The following is a 21,432-nucleotide window of genomic DNA, read 5'->3' on the forward strand; positions in this document are numbered from 1 at the left end:
AAATCATCTATATTTAAAATAATATATTTATAAAAAATTTTGGAATCTTTTAAAAAATTTAAACGAACCACTAATGATAAATTGATATTTCAATATGTAAATGGTAAATGGTAAAAATTGTGAATTTTAAATGATTAAAATTCCATAAAAAGGTAATTACTACATGTTTGTATATATAAAAAATGTTTGTTTACCATTATTCTTTATTTATTTATTTATCTTTAGAATGTCGGTCATTCATGCTTAAGAGATGCTCTTGGTCTTTATGGCCCTACGCTATTTTACAGAGGTGGCCGCCCACGCATGATTATGTTATGGGTCCATAAAGAATCCCTCCTGTCAGCCCACCTCGTCTTGGGTGGCCAGCAGGTCAACCGAAGTCATTAAAGTCTCCTAAAAAAGAAAGCAAAGCCGGAAAAAAAAATGCTCCTCCTCCTAACGAAAAAGCTGGGCTGAGTATGTAGGGAAATTCCTCAAGTACAGCCTCGATCGAGTTATCGTGAAGATGTTTATGTTTTAAATGATATTTTATGAAAAATATAAAAATATATATTAAAAATGTATTTTTAATATTTTTAGATCGTTTTTTATTTAATAATAAATATTATTTTAATATATTTTCAAGTAAAAAATATTTTAAAATAAAATATTTACCACACTTATAGAATAAATAAGAATCATGATCGAGTTATCATGTTTAAAATTATGTTTCAAATGATATTTTAGAAAAAATAAAAAAATATTATTTTAAAATTATTTTTTTGATCATTTTGATTAAAAACTAAATATTAAAAAATAAAAAATATTATTTTATTATATTTTTCAGTGAAAAATACATTATAATGCAATATCTAACACATTCTATACTCACAAATAAAAACAAAATTGTCTACAGTGGCATAGCAAAGGACTGTTCTTGAGTATGATAGTTTTTTTTTTTCAAAATGTTTTTTTTGAAAATGTATTAAAATATATATTTTTTAATTTTTAAAATTTATTTTTGATATTAATATATTAAAACGATCTAAAAACATAAAAAAAAATTTAATTTGATGCAAAAAAATTTAATTTTTTTAATTTTTTTTTAAAACATAAAAACAACAAATTTAAAATAAACTTCAAACATAACCACAAATAATTAAATCTTGGACGAGGAGACTCTCTCCTAGTCATTCATAAGAAACTAATCCAATCCATACTTCTAAAGAGGCCTTACATTTTCCAGCATTAGTAATTAGTCCAGTCCAGCTTGATGCATATCTCCTGGGCTGGCTATGACATGGAGGTCTCCGGCGAAGTCAGTGATGTTTTTGGAATTGAAGTTAAATCTTTTTTTTTTAAAAAAAAAATATTGTTTTTTATTTTAAATTAATTCTTTTGAATATTTCTAAATCATTTTAATATATTAATATAAAAAATTAATCTATTTCATATTACAGCTGGAGTTTAGCTGAAATTGATCGATTTTGCAGCAAGGCCAGTAGGCTATGCTTGTATTTTTATGGAAAAATAAAATAAAATTACCATGCTATTTTTTTTCAAAGTTGCATGATATTGTTTAATTGAATTTTTTAATTTTTCAATTTAATTTTCAATTTTATGTTTTTTTATTTATTTAGAATTATAATTCTTCTATCTTGTAAAGGCCAGCTTATGGACTAATTAGAGAGGCAAATTAGAATAGCAATAATTATTCAGAAATTAAATACGAATTATATAGGGATCTTGGATGAAAAGTATTTTCAGTTCTAATTTTGTCTTAATTTCTTGTTGTTTTATTTTCTTGTGTTTTGTTTTCCACATACATCAACAAGGATCTATTTCTTATCAGAAAGATTTTAAGATTTTAATTTTCATTTCCTTTAACCCATTTTAATGGATTATTTTTCAATTCGTTATTCTTCTTCATATTTTCCCACAAAGAAAAAAGTAAGTCGACAAGCACTGTCGCATGTTGTAAGACTATCAACAATAATTGTTTATAAATTGGCAGACTCAATATTGAGTAAAAAATTAAATGATAGGAAAAGATGTACAAATTTTCAAGCTGTTAGAGAATAATATAAATTATATCTTGGAACCTTACCTAACAACTTAAGTTATTGGGTTAAGATATTTCTTTGACATGGTATCAAAACCTTGATAACTAAGTGGTCACGAATTCGAATCTCACTATCCCTATTTATCTAATAAAAATTAAACATAAGATAATATGAATCTCACTACAAGATTTCAAGTAAGCTAACTAAAATCACATGGAAAAATAAAAAAATAATAATACCATGTTAGAATTTCTTTATTTTTTTTCTAAGAATATTGAGGATGATGCAATGCTGCCAAAATTAAACTCATTGCCATTCCCTCTATTTCTTCTATTGTGAATTTTTGAGTTTGAGAATGAATAAATTTTATAATCCACTGAAAATAATAAAAATACGAGTCCCTTTATATTTTCTATAATAAAACAATAAATTTGTTTAGATTTCTCATAAAATTTAAAGATAAACCGAATTTAGTAAAGATATATTTTTAAAAATTCTTACACACACACACAATCAAATTGATCTCGTTAACGGCATTAATTTTAAAAGAATACCTAAGAATCCTCGTAACATGTCTAAATGTTGAATTCTTATACAGAGAGTTGTGTTTGAATGCTCCGAGACGATGCTGATGTTTAAACGGATAGTACAAATACAGGTAGATATCATTTATTAAATGCATGGATGGTTAAGTTCTTATACAAAAGAGTTTTTCTTTTCTTCTGAGCACTGCATGCAATCGAGCCCGCTCAACCCATCAAAATCCGACCCACCTCCATTTCCGTGCCAAGAAGCAAGGCAGATTTTCCGCGCAAAAAGCTAGAGAGAATTCAAAAACAAGTACAATCTGATTCCCAAGCTTTCTTCTTTTCATTCCAAGTCCCTTCTTTCTCGCATCTTCCATTCGCAATAAACAAACCAAGAAGTACAGAGAGACTCTAAAAAAAAAACCTGTAATAAATCCATCCATTTGACTTTTAAACCCTCGAAAACTGCACTTTATTTTTTCGATGCTCAAACTCCATGGACGGTGCTCTCTCCTACTAGAATCTCGCTCTGTGATGCTAATGTCAACTCCTGTCTTCTCTCCTTCAACCACTTCTTTTTCTAATATATTCAGATCCACAGTTTTTTTATTTTCGGTTAACCTTTTCCCTTTGCGTGCTCTCTAAAAAGATCCTCTAAAACAAATATTATTCACGTCTTTTTCATGACCGCCAGATTCTTTCAGCTACCAGAACCGGTATCAGGTTTGTATTGTAACCGTGCATGGGGTTTTCAATTCCATTAATATGCTGCGTTTGTTTTCCTTATCTCCTCCTTTCTTTTCCATTTGCAGGCTTGCGGTATGTCTGATTTCAAGTTAGATGTAGTTCTAGGCCAGGATTTTCCAGAGCCTGGTTTTAGGCCTGAAAAGGGAAAAACGATTTCAGGTGCTGAAAAGATTAATGCTGCAGTGTACAAGATTTTTAGTGTCAATTTTGCAGGACGGAGAGCTAAAAGTGACGGGTAATAATGGGAATTAATATTGATTTTTTTTTAATGTAGTTTATTAGTTTGAACTTTGGATTGTTATCTATTTGTTTCTTTTTGCAGGTTCTTTAGAGGGAATGGAGCAGATAGTGACAGTCTCGGTCTCCCAAATGGCGGGGATGGAAAACGTGAACATGGATCAGGAAAAAAATATGGGCCTCTTATATCTGGAACGGCTTACTGCATTTCGTCTTGCGGCATGATATTGTTGAATAAAATTGCTTTATCAACTTATAATTTCAATGCAGGGATATCACTTATGTTTTACCAAGTACGCTATACCCTCCCTTTGCTTTCTAGTGTGTTGATTGAATTGGAGAAAAGTATCTTGCTACTGCAAACTTTCTTTATGTAATCAAATATTAAATAACAGAACATATCAAAGCCTCTCGAAATTTGAAGCCTTCGTTTTGATGCAGAATTTGATCAGCTGTCTTGTTGTTGCTGTACTGAGCTTGTCTGGGGTAGTTTCAGTTGAAAAACTCAACTGGAAACTAGTAAGGGTATGGATCCCTGTCAACGTAATCTTTGTTGGCATGCTTGTATCAGGCATGTATAGGTATGTTATGCACTTCAGTTTGTATGGGTTTTAGAGATACAGTGGAGAGGAGTGAAGGCATGCGTGTTGCTGGATAGCAATATGCTCAATTTTTTTTTATGAGAAATAGTAGTGTATTCAATTATTATTTTTGCAGTTGATTCTGGTTCATTTCTGCTTTCAGTTTGAAATACATAAACATAGCGATGGTTACAATATTGAAGAATGTGACAAATATTATAACAGCAATTGGGGAATTGTATATTTTCCGGAAACATCAGAATCAGAAAGTATGGACTGCCATGTTTTTGATGGTACGTGACAATCCCTCACTTGTTTCCCATGGGCGAGCAAAGCTATATTCTTTAATTTATGGCCAAAAATCATATCGCAGATATGATTGTCTTTGATTGGAAAAGGATACAGCTGTTTATTTCAGACTGAAAGTAACAGAGATATACTGCACAGAATAATTTCGATAGATTTTATGCTTATGCATCAATGGTCTTATTGTTGCTGGAAACAACGTATGAGTGTCTGGTGGATTACTCTTATAATCTGGTAAGCCAGGCTCAGCAAAAATAACAAGTCCTTGATTTCTCCTTTTGTTTTGCAGATCATCTCTGCCATTAGTGGTGGAATCACAGACCTTTCCTTTGATTCCATGGGTTACACATGGCAAATCATGAATTGTATTTTAACAGCCTGCTACTCGGTATGTAGATTAAAAGCCTGTCATTTCACTAGCCCTCAATCCCTGATCCTGTCAGTTATCTTATTAAATTGTCTGGGATGTACATATATAGTTTTCAGCTTGGAATATGGAGCCGTGACTCTCGCTATCTGTGTCAGTGTCAATGGCTTTCTATTTTTGCAATTTTCAACCATTAATCTACGACATTTGTACCCTGTCACAGCTTACCCTGCGCAAGGTGATGGACACGGCAAAGCAGTTAACCAGAAGTGGATCTCTTAATGAAATCTCAATGGTCCTACTGAATAATTTGTTATCTCTACCTTTCGGTATCATCTTGATTCTGCTATTCGATGAATGGGAATACATAATAACTACGTAAGTAATGTAAAAATCTCTATGCTGTTTTCTCTTCATACCATCGTCCATCGGTAGATTGTGATTCTGACATGTGGTTTAATTTGCAGGGATGTGATTAAATTACCAATGTTTTGGGTTGTTGCAACAGCCAGTGGATTACTTGGACTTGCCATTAGCTTCACCTCCCTGTGGTTCCTACATCAAACTGGCCCCACAACTTACAGGTAATTCTGTGCTCCCTATCCTTTCAGTATAGATGATTTTGCTGTTTTCTCGTTGGAATGTGTAAGCTAGCTACATGTTTCTTTCCTGGGACACAAGTCCTCAGACTGATAAATACGTGGTTGTTAACTTCAGTTTACAGAGTTCTTCAGAAGAAAAGGAACTCTGTTTCTTTTAGTATCATATTCACTCAGTCTCTTGTTCTACAGTCTGGTGGGTTCCCTTAACAAGATTCCCTTATCTTTTGCTGGTCTTGTTCTGTTCAAGGTTCCACTCAGTCTACCAAACCTTTTCAGTATATTTTTCGGTAATAGACAACACTCTTCAGACAATAAACAGTTATTTTATCAGCGTAATTCTATTCAGTGTAATCTTATGGCAGTTTGATGTCTGTTTCTCGCAGGTCTATTTGCTGGAATATTCTTTGCCAGGGCTAAAATGTCCTGATCCCAGAATCAGATTCTTGGTGATCTTGTTAAACAATTATATTAGTAGTCAAAATTAAAGCTTTATATATAAGTGGATTTACTAATTATTAGAGGAACTAAGAATTAAGGGATTTGGAAAGCAAGCTGCTTTTGAAAACCGCAAGCCTGAACAACGTGAATATTGTGGTTGCTCATTCATGAGGGTGGGAGTTGTCGTATGGGAAGGTCTCCGCGTCCTTTTCTATTACCGGAAGAAGGGAAAATACTGAATGTCGTCTTTGGATTCATTACTCAATGTTGCTTATGCTCTATGATGATTTTCCTTCCATAACTTTTACCTATACTTGACAGATGCAATGAAAATGTCCTATTTGTTTGCTGAAAAGTAGTTTTTTTTTAAAAAAATTGTTTTCTTGAAAAATGAATTCCTGGAAAGTGAATTATTTTTCGATGTTTGGTAATGTTATGGAAAATAAACTGAAAAATATTTTCCGGTATTTGATTATGTTATGGAAAATAAACTGGAAAATAATTTATTAATGAATTAAACTTTTTTTTTCAAATTTATCTAATATATGAAAATATTAAATATAAATATTTAATCACTTACAATAAAAGAATAAAATCTAAAAAGTGTAATGATGAATTTTTTTTATTATATCCTATATTCATATATAGCTTATTTTATAAAATATAACTATATATTATTTTTTAAAAAAAATCTTATTTTCATTTTATATTTTATATTCTCGTCTCCCTCATATTCATTTATCTTCCATTTGAATATTCTATTTGTTATTACCAAAGCACTAGGAAATAACAAAGCACTAGAAAATAAAAAAAACAAAGAAAATAAAAGTGAAGGAGACAAACATGTTTTTTGCTTGTCATAAGGATAAGGAGACAGCACATGTTTTATTTTGTTTAAGCAAATTAAGGAAAGTGTTTTCCTTAAGATAAAAGAAGGAAAACACTTTCCTATCATAAATTTTTTTTTTAATTGAAATTCAGTTTTTTGACTAATTTTCTTTATGTTTACCGAACAAAAAAATATAAGAAAAATAATTTTTTTTTAAATAAATTCATGGAAACAAACAAGTCCCTAAGCTTGTTCAAAAATCAGACAAGTCATAATTATTGCCATGTTGGCATCTGAATTTCATGGGTATTTGAGCATCGTTGATGTAAAATTTATCATGGATGCAGTTCATAAATCGTACTTAATTTCTTCATACCTTCTCCTGGTTTCAGTAGTCAGATCGATGGTGGGCCTCGTTGGAACCTCATCCGGAAAACGCTAATTTTCTAATGCTCTAACAGCATATCGATCGTCTTTGCCGTTTGATGGAAGCATTAATTCCAATATCAGGATTGCGCATAAAGCTGATTCAACGACGTAACATGTTTTCAGAATCAGTTATCCTAACTAGGCAAAAACTCGAGTAGTTTCCATGAGAAAACATGGATCAGGAGCATGTAAGAATTGGATATGTCTGGAGTGTTCGAAGGAGCAATTTTTAATGATAAAGACGAAACAACAATTAAACACCACTTGCCCACAAACCATTGCAATGCACAACCATATGATAAAGAAATGCTCGATCCTCTCCAGTCACCTTCTACAAAACCATAAGAACAAACTCATTCTTGACAGTTTATTTTGCATCTCACATGCCTAGATTGCCCCAATAATCACAAGCATTAGAACTAGGATATATAGTTCTTTAAAAACAAGCAGTTAACCAAATTAATATCCTTAAAAAAAGGAGAGAAAAAAAAGGACTACAATAATTGGTTAAATCACAATGTTGTATCAGGCAGCAAAAGCTATATATTGTCAATACCCTGAGAGAATTGAGAAGAAGAAATCATCTCTATCAAATCCATCTCCTTCTTTCCATTGAGAGGATGTGTTTGATCCATCTCCATGTCCATGTTCGTGCTACTGTATCCATATTCAGTATAAGACGAACCTGGAGCATTACTTGCTCCATTCAATAGATACGAAAGGTAGAGATCAGAATGGAGGTGGTTATAAGTGGGTGTTTGCTGATCTGTTACTGCTTGGAAACCGTTGGTGCACAGCTTCGGATTCAAAGTAGAAATATCAAAGTCATTGTCACTTAAATCTTTGAGCTGCTGACATCCACTGTTTTGATATAAACCACTGGAATCCAAGGAGTCATTAAAAGAATCCGCATTGAAGTTGTCCACCTCCATTGTTGGATTCTCTGTAGCAACCTTATCGGTTGATGATGGCTCTTTGGATTTGTTGCCAAAGAAATTTTGGATGAACAGAAGTTCATCATCATTACATGATTGTGCAAGTAATGATGGAGAGTCATCCGAGGCGGATTCAGATAATTCAGGGAGAAAATAGTTGAATTGGCTTGACGGGTCTTCAGATATGGAGCTTGATGGGGTGTTAGTGGTTGTGCTTTGTGTAGAGGTAACAGAAGTTGAAGCATTTTTAAGGTTCTTGCTTCTAATATAGTCCTGAAGTATTGAGGGTTGAGGTTTTCCACTTTGGCTTTCTGTTTGCTTGTGCTTTCTCCTTGAATTCTGCCTTCTTTTCGTAGCGTTCCAATGATTTTTTATAGCATTTTCTGTTCTTCCTGGAATAAGCTTTGCAATCTCCGCCCATCGGTTCCCAACTTTAGTATGAGCTTCGACCAATATTATCTCCTCTTCTTCGCTCCAGCTATCTTTCTGCGGCAAAACGTTAAACACAAGAATTGTCATATTCTCTTAATAGTAATTAACTACAAGACAACACAAGATAACAACATTGGCATTATCAAAGGGTTGTTACAGAAAAGGCAATAAAAACTTTTCAAACGAATGATTAAAGTTAATGCCTTTTACGTCAGTGACCACATCACATGATACTGAACACTCAAAGAAAGAGAAACGTCAAGAAGCTGCAAAACAATATCTGAAATATGAATGTTCCTATGATCTGAATCTCATAAAAAATATTAAATAAAATTCCAGACACTTTCCTAAATCATATTCTGATATATATATATATATATATATATATATATATATATATATATATCAGAATATGATTTAGGAACAAAAATAGCCACGAAGAGATCGAATGAATTGTGCGAAAGGTATTTGCATGTAAATATGTAATATTGTGTGGTAATTAAACTAAAAGTCATCTGTTTTTTTTTAAAAAATAAAAAATTGGTAACCCAAGAAAAGGAGAATAAAAAAAAATTGAAATGAAGAAAAAGATTCAATTGCAGATTCTCAAAATACATAAAAAAAAAACGGTAGATCCATTAAATCTTCAACCCATATAATTTATGGAATTTCTTTTTCGCCGGGAACGATGACGACCATCTTCTGTAGAATTCAGAAGAATTAATTAGGATATTTGATTAAAGTGTTCAATTTGGTGCTAAAATTACTACTATGAGGTGTCTTCATATTCAGTAGAATCACAAGTCTTTTGGTATTGAAAGGCTGACCTCAGTTGCAGGTGTTGAAGAATTACAGAAGGACTACGATTAACGCCATGCCTATATTGGTGCCTAATGTTATCTATATTGTCTGTTGCGTTTTCACCCAGAAAAAAAAAAAAAAACTTCAATTTGATTTAAACTATGATGTAAATGAGATTTGTTCCATCATCAAAAACAAAAACAGAAAAAGGATTTAAGTGCATTGTTCTTGGTTATATTTCTTCACGGCAATAAACTGGCTGATCATGGATAGTATTTTTTTTTAAAAAAGAAAACATAGAATATATAGGAAAGAATCCACATCCTTGATATTGTACTTGTAAGACAAATCGGATAAGGCTATCTAGGGTTTGTCTTGTCAAACACTTGGAAATTAATAGCCCAGAAAATGAGAATCTAGCCAATATTTTAGTTATTAGGGAAGTTCCGAAAATTAAGAAGGCAAAATCTCAGAATCTAAGTCCAAGATTGTTCTTAGATACCCCATCACACAGCTTCTCATAAAAAGAAGCCCACAGAAAAGTTTAAAAGATCTAAAACAATATATCTATTAATTAATATAGAAATCACCAACATGAAGAAAGACAAAACTAAATTAAAAAACCCGAGAGGAAGTGAAAGGAGAAGAAACCTTGATATCAGGCCGCAAATGGTTGTGCCACCTCTCACGACACTGCTTCCCAGCTCTACCAGCCACCCTTTCAGCTATTTGAGCCCATTTTCTCACTCCAAATTGCTTCACCAACCTAATTAGTTTCCTTCATTGCAGAAAGAAGAATCCTTAATGTCTCACTCGAACCATCAAACAACATAAAATTAAGAGGAGAAAAGAAATTCTAAAACATTTTAAACAAAGTGTTTTTTTATATATTACCTATCTTCTTCTTCTGTCCATTGCCCCTTGATCAAAGTTGCACAAGATCCTTTCTTGGTTTTCTTTCCCATCCCTTTACAACTCTTCCCTGAAACATTATTCACTTCTCCACTCAAACCCCCATTAGGGTTTCCATCATATGCCCGGTTAAGGCTATCTCCATCAACAAAAAGCCCATCGACAAAACTTGTCTCTGAAAAACTTTGCCAAGGAACAGCACCAATTGCACCACTAGGTGGAGAAAAACCACACAGCCCATTTATTGAAACAAGGGTTTCTTTGCTTTTATCATCGTTTTCAATATTTTGGGGTGTGTAATGGCTTTGACAAAATAAAAACCTATCTGTGGCTGTTAATGGTGGAGTTGGTTGATAGATGGAACGGTTGTTTTGTAAACTTTGATGGCTAAAACGGCCACCACCACCTCCTTCTCCTCCTCCTTCCATCAAATCAAAGAGCTCGAGTTAAGAAGAAAAGGAGAGAAGATTTTAAGCGTAGAAATGAGCTTGATTTATGGAGTTGTTTCGTAGGTTTTTACTTCTTTACTTGTAAGAAAACCCCATGACAAAAGCTGGTCATTTTGCTTGTACCAAGCCTTGTAATGTGCATATAGCCTAATAGCCGTTGATCACCTGGTTGATCTAATGGCTGAGAATTAGAGCTGAGTGTAACTCCTGAGCTTCCTCTCTCAGACAAAAGTAGGAAAAGAGGTGGAGAGATTAGTGGGTTCGTTATTAAACTCACAATTAACTAATCATTTCGTAATAAATTCCAAATAATGGACAAAATTGGAAAGTTATCTATGAAGGTTGTGGGCCCTACCAAGTACAAAGGCATTTTTCACGCCAACAATACGGAAAAGACAATTTTGCCCGTATGATAAGAACAATTTCATGCAAAGCCCACTGCCATATATAACCGTCAATATTATAATTATTATAATTAAATATATTTAGATGGGGATCCAAATATGGTAAGAACAAGGTGTGCCCATGTAATTTTTGGAAATTAAATCTAGTTAATAGGGTGATGAAATATTGGAGAATTCCAAGCCTCGGAATTTAATTTCCTGGTTGGCTATCTGCCAAATGGCTAGCTATTGATTAATTAATTATTAATTCTCAAGTCATTGGACACCCAGGTACTCATGTAATTACGAGAATTAAATTTTATTTTGCTACGTAGCTGGAATAGTGAGAGTGTTGCTATGCACAAGCATACTGAGTAAAGTCGGTACTTTGCCAGGTAAAGATGATTCTCTTCTTAGTATTCAAAAACTCTATATCATGAGGGCAAGAATTCAAGGTGATGATGTCTCAAAAAATCTAAGTAGTTTGAAGGTAAGATTAATTTTTTAATTTTGATAATTTAATTTATTTTTTTAATTAAAATAGTTAGTGAATGGTGTCTGATACCTGTAAAATATCAATTTTGATGAATTTAGGGACTCTTAAATTTTTAAGTAAATAATTTTTTTTTAAAGAAAAGACAATGATATTTTAAAAAAAGACTCTGAAAATAAATATGTAGTAGAGAATGAAGATTGAGAGTCTGGAGCTTGTAGAATTCATGGGGTTTCATATAGCCCAAGAGTCTTGTTCTTTTATGGAGATGAGATGCTAGAATATAATTTTGCATTGATAACATTAATGAGAAATAAATATCATAGTTATTAAACCGGACCGGCTCAGCTGGTCGACCTGAGACCCAGTCAACTCGGTGGTTGTACCGATCCTTTAAACTCCTCAGTGATAGTCTCTCTCACATGAATTCTTTTCGTATAAAAGATAGGGAAAGAAAAACATACGGAGGGAAGGAGCAAAATGGTAGCAATTTAGATTTTCTAAAAAATGACAGTATGTTCAATGGTAAGCCTTCTATATGTTTGTATGCAATAAATGATGACATTTTATCTCTAGTCGCATATTCCACTAACTTAACACGTGAAAAGACTCTATTTGTCAGTTAAAAATATCAAAATTCAAATGTTAAAATCTTTTTATCTCCTTACTACGTACGCCCACTCGATGACTTTAAGAATTCTCCCAAGTGATTGTATCATGATGATTCAAAGGAAAACAAACCAACATGGTGGTTGTTTACACTTAAGATTATCTCAAATACAAATTTAAGTCTTTGTGTTGTCCCAAACATAAAAACTTAGGGGATATTAGGTATAGGATTTATGCCCATAGTTCTGAGCCTAAAAACATAAGATTTGAGATACACCTTAGGCCTAAAGACATAAGACATAAGGTATAGCTCAAGCTTAGAGCTTTATGGGCTAAAATGAGTACCAAGGATCCTCAAGCTTGAGCACGATACAACTCTCACTTAAGTTTAGTCACATTACATGGTCTATTAGAACACTACACCCAAAAGGGATAACATGATTTTATAAAAAGCTCTATATGTATAACATGACTTTTAACTTATCCAACTTGCCCAAAAACCCTATTACTATATAACAAGCTGAAGGTCTCTTCATGGCCCATGAGGTCATGCACTTAAGCATACATTCCCTAAACCCAAGTGCACTCACTCACTTCTAGAGCTCCTGTATCATTCTATCACAACTAGACTTATTCAAGTAGTATTTATCTTGATGGACTTATTTTAAGCTTAGTTAATGGCCACATGACAAGATCTTTACTTTTCAAATAGAACACGACCACTTATTAGAGGGTATATACCAAAATGATTGCTATCTACCTATATGTCATAATTTTTTCCTCATTTTTCCCTTATCACCATAAAAGTGGATGTGGTTCATGAAAATAGATAAATGTCTATAAACCACAAAATATACATGACCATTACCTCTGAATATTTTGGTATTCACATCTTCATCTTTTTCATAAGCATTAAATGCATAGTACATTCTAAAAAGATAATTTCTTTTCTTAATATGTTTTAATAATTGAAGTATAAAAGAGTTTTCTAAACAACATAAAGGCATTATTTTGTAAGTGTTTATGAGCTTTTAGTAATATTTTTTTTCTTTAAAACTATACAACCCAATTAGTTATCATTGAAAACCCAAATAAACTAAAGTTTGCTTCAAACCTTTTCAATAATAAAACTTAGCTCAAGTACTAGCTATTTGGCCCACATTTTTTTATGGGTCAGATAATTTGTTTTCTAACAAAAGAAAAATATACAAGCTTTTTCAATACATTTTTTGACATAAAAAAACATTAAGCGTAAATTAAAAAGCATACACATGAATTTAATTAAATAAATAGAGAACCATTTATGTAAATAAATGAAAAAAAGAAGAAGGTCATCAATGATAACTCAAGACTAAACTAGAAAAATTAAGAGACAGGTGTAAATCAAGATATTTGATCTCGTAACATGAGTTATTTTATTACCTGGTTGTGATTAATGACTTTGTTTATTATAATTATTTTTTTATTTAATAAAATGATAATAGAAATAGACATACATATGAAATCACTGAAATAAAATCAAAGGAAAAAAATATCATGCAAGGTTACACATATTAGGGGGGGAAGGAGCTATCATTTTATGTAAAAAAACAAACTATATTTAACCAAAGAATAAATTAAAAAGTTAAGAGATAGACGTGGAAGTAGATATTTGATCTTAAAACACAGGCTATAAACTCGATTGTTTTTAATAATGTTTTTTTATTAGAACCAATGTTTTATTTAATAAGACAATAATAACAAAACATGCATAGGAAAGTGATGTAAGAAAATTAAAGAGAAAAACATAATTAAGTAGGGATACATAGAAAAAAATACCTCTTAAGATTAGAAAAAAATATTCTAAAAGCATATTTGTAAACCAAACAAAATTTAAATCATATTTCACTAAAAAAATCATGAGAAATTATAAAAAAAATCAATAAAAACCCAACACTAAAGGATGTAATTGAAAGGGAAAGAAAAACAAAAAAAAACTAATGGAAAAAAAAAGTGTGGGCAAATGGGCTTGTCATGGGTGGCCTAGCACACCTGAGCTTAAAAAAAGCTTAGATGTATAAGCCATTTAGTCCAAGCCCGCGTGCTTGGACTATTTTTTTTTTCAAGTGGGACATAACCCTTTATTTTTTTTAATGAAAAAATAAGTAGGCGAACTGCCTAGTTTCATGCAACTAAAAGGTCACTGGAAATTTAGGCCAAGGATATTTTTTTTTGCCAAAAACTCGATTTTCAACCCCTTTTGACCCACAATACCTATAAAACACTTTACACACTTTGACAAATCTATCCATGACATCATATAACTCATAAATCGACCTAAAAACTCAAAATTAACTCGAAACAATAAACCTTTTCAAGCTCAGGTCTATCATCTCAAACAAGGTTAAGGGAAAAGAACATCTAGGCTAAAATTCTCTTATCAAATAAACTCATTAACACCAAGATTATCTTTTTTGTGGCTAGAATCGGTGTCAACCGAGACTTTCTTTCTCTAGCACCGATTGAAATCCAACCACTTTCTCTCTACTCTCTCAAACCATGGACTCAAAGATAAGGGAAATAAATTTCTGAACTAAAATTGAATTTTCAAAATATTGAGGTACTGAAAATTTATCATGTGAAAAGTAGGAGGATAAAAATGAACTTTTTATCCATTTTTTGAAATTGCCACCCAATTTCTCCTTATTTCAAAATTTGATCCCCATTGTTTCAATTATGACCCTCCTCAATATTTCATAATAAATTGGCAATTAATTTGGGTGTAAAAGGATTCAATTGATGAGAAATAAAGTTTAATGACTAAATTGTAAAAAAAAATATCACAGTGGATTGCTGCCGTTAAAAAAACCCCTGTGTTTTAGTTTCTTTCTAATAAATAAAAGACTTTTAAAACCATAGTGTAGAGTATTTTATTTCTAGGTTAGTAATTGGAGATTTTAACGAAATAAAGTAAAACTTAATTAACAAAATTAATAACTTGAGGATTTCATCGAATAAGTAAAATAAATCAACATTTGTTGAGTAGAAGTTACAAAATTAGGAGTTTAATATAAAAGAACATTGGGTGTTTTTTGGATGAAAGATTTAAAAGGGTTTTTTTCTTGTTATGTTCCATCAAATGAAACTCTATATATCTAATCTCATAAGATTTTATAAGTGATTATAATTTTTTATATTTTGAGTGTCAATACTTAATCTTTATTTAAGAATATCAGAAATGTTTCAATGGATTGTGTTTATACATGTGTCTATAGAGAATTTACCTTGGTTCATGTAAATAAATATCGGTTAAAATTTAATTTTTTATATTTTTAAATTGTTTTGATGTGTCATGTCAAAAATAAATTTTAAAAAATAAAAATATATATTATTTTAATATATTTTTAAATAAAAAAAACATTTCATAAAACAACTCCTACTATTACAATTCTAAACACCCAATATTTTCTTGCATTTACCTATAAAACAAAGAAAAAGTTAATCTTAGGCGGAAATGGGTGGGGGAGGTGGCATAGCATGGAGGGTAAATGAGAAGAGATGGGAGGAGCTCAGTACCACCATCACTTCACGTGGAAAGCTGTTAGTTTGTGCTTGGACTAAATCGATCCCAAGAACCCATACCCATAATATACATTGCATTCAATATGTTTGATATTGAAGCTTTTTTAGTGCTTTTGTTCGGTCCAATTTCCCATTTGATGCGGACACTGGGGCCTTATTTGGTTTTCCCGTGCCCAAAAAAGCTATAAATTGTATAACTCTAACGATAACAACTTAAAACACCATGTTAATGTTTATTTTTGTGCTTTGAAATTATTATTATTTATTTAAAAAAATATTAAATTGATATTTTTAAGTATTTTTAATTAGTTTTGATGTGATAATGTTAAAAATAAATAATAATAAAATATTTTTTAAAATACCTTAGGCTATAATAACAAACACTCAATAAATAAGGCACGACAAGAACAACAATACACAACAATACAAATTATCGACAATAATTCGAACAACATTATGTAAACTTTTGCATGTGCATTTATGTATAATTTTTGCCGATTCGTCTTGTTCTTTCTTTCCGGGAATAAATCTTTGGCTGAAAAGAGAGCGAAATAATATAATCATCAAAAGTTCTTAATTTCTTCATATATAAGTTTTTGCCTTCTAAAAAAATACAATAAATATTAAAAAAAAAACAAAGAAAAAAAAAACCTCAGATTATTAAATATTAAAAAAAACCACAAAAGCAAAGAAACAACTTTAATCAACCAAGTCACGTTATTCATTTCTATTTAGGAAAAAAAAAAAGCCTAAATCTCAATTATTAAACATTCACTAAATCAAACACAACGAGCACTCCTATCAAAGCTTCGAAAACTAGAGGACAAGAAAGTTCGAGGCCTGTCTCGCTGCATTGCAAATGGAAAAAGAAAGAAGTGCAGCATAAAATATGTATTACAAGCTAAAAATGTAATAATATTTATTTTTAAAAATATATTTTATTTAAAAATATTTTAAATTAATATTTTTTTAAAAAAATTATTTTTAACACAGTACATAAACGATTTTTTTATAAATATTTTTAAAACATAAAAATAAAAATAAACAAGGTGAGATAATTTTTTTTTTTCGAAGATGACTTAATTGTGGTATCAAAATTTAAAATGGCATATATTGACAAACGGAATAATTACACTTTGCCACATGATAATGTCATCCAAAAACAATAGAAAAAGCAAAAAACATACTCTACTGTGCAAAATTAAAAGCCGAAACTACCCCTCCTCTCATTGTCCTCGTGAGCAAAAACACATGTCTAAGCCTAATCAAAAGGCTAATGTTGCCACGTTCAAGGGCATATTACCACTTAATCCTCTCCATGGTCACGTGCATCCCTGCTTCCAAACACCGCCGGCCACAACCCACCCACACCATTCACCTTCTATTCCCCTTCCGAAGATTCCCTCCACCCCTCAAATGAAGTTTTTTTTAAAAAAAATCTCATTTTCTTCTCTTTGTTTCTCGGCAGATATATCATAATTACTGCATTTTTTTTTTTGGTCAAGGGGTGGAAAACAAAGGGAATTGTGATGAGGTGTTATGAGAAATAGTCTGAGGGTTTTCATGATTTTTTATTTTCTTTTTCCTCTTTAGCCTATTAGACTTCTTGGGCATTATCTTGGGAGCTAAGAGGGAAACACGTGTCCTCTCCACCAGTGTTCCAAAGAAAATGAGCGTAGTTAGCAGCATAATAAGAGTTTGTAGGGTCAGCAGAAATGGCTTCCAAGAAAGTCTCCTCAGCTGCCCACAAATCCTTTCTCACGTGCCATAGAAAGCTTGCGTACTTGCTATATGCCTCTGCATCCGGTGGCTCCGCCCCTATTGCTCGCTTAAAGTATTCCTCTGCCCTGTTAATTTACACATGAAGAAAAGGGTTAGTTATCAGGCAACCAATTTGCTGACTTAATAGTGTAAAAGCTCTAGCTTAGCAAAAGATCAAGCCCAGAAATATTATATAAATAAACAACAAGTGATGGTCAACAGGCTAAGCTACACGCAAGTTGAAGATCTTTATGGCCATGCGCGTAAAAGGGTCACGCGCAGAAGATGATAATTTGCCATGAAGGGAAAACTACAACCACACATTCCCTGTCAGGATTCAGAAAGGGAATCGAACAGAAAAATATACAAGACGACAAGTCAAATTTAAAGCAGCGTCCTAGATATGGAAAATGTTGGAGAATAAACCTAGGAGATATTCCGACTCGGTGCTTGACACCCTAACATGAATATATGGACTCAAAAACTTGATCAGTGCCCAGCTTGCTAAAATATCATAATACTTGACAAATTGGCTTCTGAGAAAGTCTCCATTGACAATAATGGAGTTACAGTTTGCAATGGAAGGAACTAAGATATGGAAGGCAAAGATGGTGTAAGCTTTTACCTGTCGTAATCGTGGAAGACCATGTTGAGGAATTGAGCGTAATTGGCAAGGAGGAGAGGATTGTTAGGGTCTTGAGACAATCCCATTTGATATTGTAAATCTGTTCTAAAATACTCTGCATAATCATCCGCCTCGATCTTGGCGTTAATAGGTGAAACAAATCTCTGAATGGTCTCATGATCAAGGGATTCATCTCTCAATGGAAAATATTGCATTTTCGAAGCCTCCTCGACGATTGAATTCCATAGACTCAACTCCTCTTCTCTACTCACTTGCTCTGATGCTGACTCGGCCTCCCTTGATGTCCCTAAAGATGACAATTGAGAAGCCCCGTCAGGGACAATTGTTCTAATTTGGTTCGACTGGTCGAACCATCCATCGCCTTCAGTGCCACTGGCGAGCGGCCGGACCTTTCCGCCACCGCCATTATTGCCCCCAATTGAAGTTGTTTTGCCACTTGAAGATGATACCGAAAACATTTTTACTGATGAAGAATCAAACTTTTGATTCTTTTGGTCTGGGGTTTCAACGACAGATATACTCTCTGTTGTAGCTGCATAAGACCCTGAATTTGGTGGAGCTGCAAGTGCAGCGTTATTGGCCATGGAATGTACAGTAAAGTTTGCAAGGAGAATCATCACATACACCATAAGAGTAGGTGTATGTGAAAACACTTGCTGAAACAACCAAACGAAAGAAGCATGCATTTCTTTCTGTACACGAGCAAGAATCCCTTGCAAATCTTCAGTGAAAAGAAACTCTCTCATTTGCAAACTATAAGCGTGAAGTTCTCGAATTATGAACACCATGGAACAAAACGCCTTCTTCACTGAACAATAAGCAGATTCCCCTGCTTCTCTAAACCCTTCTTGCCATTGCATCTTTCTCCTTATCATTCGAAGCGAAAGTGGAAGATCGACACTATTCGCCTTCCGTTCAATACTTGCTGGAATTATATCATCTCTCCCTGACCAATCTGGTGGCTCTTGCCGGATTTCTGGCCACGGAGGCTCCATTGAATCCAGAGGAAACTGCCTTTGGTCATGCACTAAATTTGACGAATCTTCACGGATAAAGTTACTATAAATGTCCCCGCCATTAATACTGCCAAGGTTGTCTCCAGAATCAGAAAGAATCTCTGATTCGGAATCCACTGCGTCACTGCCATCGTCATCGTCGTCGGAAAGCTGGAATCTGAGAGCCAATTCTTGAATTTTCTTGGAAAATTCTTCATCAGAAAAGGCATCCAAGCTAGCACTGCTAGCTCTTTTTATAGTCTGACCTCTTGATTTCTGAAACTCCAAAGAACGAGCCCTCTGTATCTTTGTTAATGGAGTTCCAAACAGAGTCCGTCGGTCTAGTCTCTGTAAGCATCTACACAGGAGCACACAACCTCCAGTTCCATCGAATCGACGCTGTCGTTTAGACGACGGAGATGAAATTGCAGAGGCTAAAGATTGAGAGGAAGATGGTGAATGATGAGTAATTGGCTGCGACCATTGAAAACAGGTCGTTGTAGCAACTTTCAATCCCATTTTTTCCTTCTTTTTTGTCCGGGAAAAGAAAAAGGAAGCTTATAAAAACAGAATCAAATTCCCTTAGATCTGCTGCAGCTGGTTAAAGACGTTGAGTTCTTTTTCTCTCCTTTTAATTCACACGAGCCTAGGAAATAAACAACAACTATAAAATAAGCCACTATATCAAAAAAAAAAAAAAACTTTGAATCCCGGTAAACAATCATTACTTTCCATGAAAATCGGATCGGAAAAGGAATAGGAAAACGCAGTTAACGGCACGAAAAAAAATGGAAAAAAAGGAAGTGAGATCCAAGAAATGATGCAAAGTTCAAGAGAGACTTTTGCAGGAACTTACGTTAGATTTGATGAACAGTTTTTCGATTGGAAATCCTGAGATGTAATCCGGCGAGAAACTGAGAAGCGAAGTACAAACCGTATCTTCACTTATCAAGAAGAGTGAGGAGAGGTTATCTCTGTCTCTTATATATAAACCCCACTGAGACACCCACGCACGAGGCGAGCTAGCTTTCGTCTTTTTTTTTTAATTATTATTATTAAAAAAATCTCCCAGACTGCAGCCAGTTTTGTTAGAAGCCAGATGCAGTTTAAGTGGTTGTTGAGGACTGTTGCTTATATTGTTTTTTTAAATAGTTTTTTTTAATATAAAAAAATATTTTATTTTATTTTTAATATCAAAATTATAAGAAAATACTATAAAAAATATTAGTTTGAAGTCTTTTCCAGCTAAAAATATTTTTATAAAATATCTAAAAATAAAATTTAACACTCATCAAGCATCTTCTATAATATGCTATTTGTTCAAAAGTGTATTTGACTTAAAAAAATAAATTAGTTTTTTATTATTGTATAATGGTTTTGATATGTTGATGTTATAAATAAAAAAATTTAAAACAAAAAATTTAATATATTTTTAAATTGAAAACCCTTTTAAAAAGTAGCTTATAGTATAATATAAAAAACACACTAAGTGCCTTTTCATAAATTACCAAATTAGATGTGGTTTTGGTTTTTAATTGTGTCTGTGGTTTTTAAATGTTTAATAACATTTTAAAATATAATAACATGACCATTTCATATGTTATTTTTAGAATCTATCCATACCTAAAAGCTATAGCTTTTTTTAAATGTTTGTTTAGTATTGTGTTTTTATCTGTATTTTGGTGCATTTTAAAAGTGTATTTATCTTAAAAAAACATTAAATTGATATTTTTTAGTATTTTTTGATAATTTTCAAGTGCTAATATAAAATTAAAAAAAGTTATTTTTATTTACATCAAGATAAAAAGCATTTTGCACTACAATATCAAATATACGTTAAAAAAGTGTTTGAGATCATAGTAGTAGTTACTTTTCAAAGTGTTTTCATTTAAAAATGATTCAAAATAATATTTTTTAAAAAATTATTTTTTACATCAGCACATTAAAACGATCAAAAAACATTAAAAAATAATTTTAAGTAAAACAAATTTAAATTTTTATAAAACGGAGTTTGAAACACAATTCCAACAATTGCATTTACAATTTTAAAGTGTTGATATAAAAAAATATAAAATATATTTTAATTTATTTTTAAATAAAAATATTTTTGTATGAATTATGCACTAAATTAAAAAAAAAAAAAAAATGTGTCTTCTGAAGGGTAAACAGGGAATGCGGGTAACCAGTCATTTTATTACTTAAATGGGTGTTTTTGTTTCTGTCAATGTTTGTTTAAATTTGGATCCGGGTCAGCTGCCACCATGTAAGGTGTAAGACGAAGAACCTGATTTTCGAGTTCTGAGCGGCCCGTTTCACGGATGATTTGGATCTCATCTTTGCCGTTCTTAAA

At 32.3% G+C, this 21,432-nt stretch overlaps 3 protein-coding genes across 5 annotated transcripts; 1 reads left to right on the forward strand and 2 right to left on the reverse strand.

Moving 5' to 3' along the window:
- Positions 1-2,947: 2,947 nt before the first annotated feature.
- Positions 2,948-6,202, forward strand: LOC7481486 (GDP-mannose transporter GONST2). Of its 3 annotated transcripts, XM_024607934.2 has the most exons (10): positions 2,951-3,292; positions 3,382-3,551; positions 3,639-3,846; positions 3,995-4,134; positions 4,298-4,427; positions 4,730-4,828; positions 5,031-5,185; positions 5,275-5,391; positions 5,599-5,696; positions 5,793-6,202. In XM_024607934.2, the coding sequence occupies exons 2-10, from the start codon at positions 3,391-3,393 to the stop codon at positions 5,834-5,836; spliced, it is 1,152 nt and encodes a 383-aa protein (XP_024463702.1). In that variant the 5' UTR covers positions 2,951-3,292; positions 3,382-3,390; the 3' UTR covers positions 5,837-6,202. The 3 variants fall into 3 exon arrangements, with proteins under 3 accessions (XP_024463703.1, XP_024463704.1, XP_024463702.1); XM_024607935.2 differs by lacking the exon at positions 5,793-6,202 and having other exon boundaries at positions 2,948-3,292; positions 5,525-5,658; XM_024607936.2 differs by lacking the exon at positions 5,599-5,696 and having other exon boundaries at positions 2,949-3,292.
- A 1,294-nt stretch (positions 6,203-7,496) lies between these two features.
- LOC7481485 (transcription factor MYB119) lies at positions 7,497-10,613 on the reverse strand. Its single transcript, XM_024608765.1, has 4 exons — positions 10,507-10,613; positions 10,168-10,398; positions 9,925-10,051; positions 7,497-8,526 (listed from the first exon to the last, which is right to left on the reverse strand). Exons 1-4 carry the CDS (start codon positions 10,611-10,613, stop codon positions 7,645-7,647), a joined length of 1,347 nt encoding a protein of 448 aa, XP_024464533.1. The 3' UTR covers positions 7,497-7,644.
- Positions 10,614-16,763: 6,150 nt separating this feature from the next.
- On the reverse strand, positions 16,764-20,105 carry LOC7468573 (uncharacterized). The gene is made up of 3 exons (XM_024608976.2): positions 19,939-20,105; positions 18,067-19,728; positions 16,764-17,527 (listed from the first exon to the last, which is right to left on the reverse strand). The coding sequence occupies exons 2-3, from the start codon at positions 19,599-19,601 to the stop codon at positions 17,278-17,280; spliced, it is 1,785 nt and encodes a 594-aa protein (XP_024464744.1). The 5' UTR covers positions 19,602-19,728; positions 19,939-20,105; the 3' UTR covers positions 16,764-17,277.
- Positions 20,106-21,432: the final 1,327 nt, after the last annotated feature.

The sequence above is a fragment of the Populus trichocarpa genome, chromosome 9 (genome assembly GCF_000002775.5).
Source record: "Populus trichocarpa isolate Nisqually-1 chromosome 9, P.trichocarpa_v4.1, whole genome shotgun sequence".
Classification (NCBI taxonomy): Eukaryota; Viridiplantae; Streptophyta; class Magnoliopsida; order Malpighiales; family Salicaceae; genus Populus; species Populus trichocarpa.

Excerpts from the sequence above, each read along its gene's own strand:
- LOC7468573 (XM_024608976.2), bottom strand. The coding sequence starts at position 19,601 with ATGGGATTGAAAGTTGCTACAACGACCTGTTTTCAATGGTCGCAGCCA. Across the intron at positions 17,528-18,066 it reads GTCTTCCACGATTACGACAG|GGCAGAGGAATACTTTAAGC; the intron begins GTAAAAGCTTAC and ends GTAAATTAACAG.
- LOC7481485 (XM_024608765.1), bottom strand. The coding sequence starts at position 10,613 with ATGGAAGGAGGAGGAGAAGGAGGTGGTGGTGGCCGTTTTAGCCATCAA. Across the intron at positions 10,052-10,167 it reads TGGACAGAAGAAGAAGATAG|GAAACTAATTAGGTTGGTGA; the intron begins GTAATATATAAA and ends TCTGCAATGAAG. Across the intron at positions 8,527-9,924 it reads ATTTGCGGCCTGATATCAAG|AAAGATAGCTGGAGCGAAGA; the intron begins GTTTCTTCTCCT and ends GTTTTGCCGCAG.
- LOC7481486 (XM_024607934.2), top strand. The coding sequence starts at position 3,391 with ATGTCTGATTTCAAGTTAGATGTAGTTCTAGGCCAGGATTTTCCAGAG. Across the intron at positions 4,135-4,297 it reads CTTGTATCAGGCATGTATAG|TTTGAAATACATAAACATAG; the intron begins GTATGTTATGCA and ends TTCTGCTTTCAG. Across the intron at positions 4,428-4,729 it reads GGACTGCCATGTTTTTGATG|ATCATCTCTGCCATTAGTGG; the intron begins GTACGTGACAAT and ends TTTGTTTTGCAG.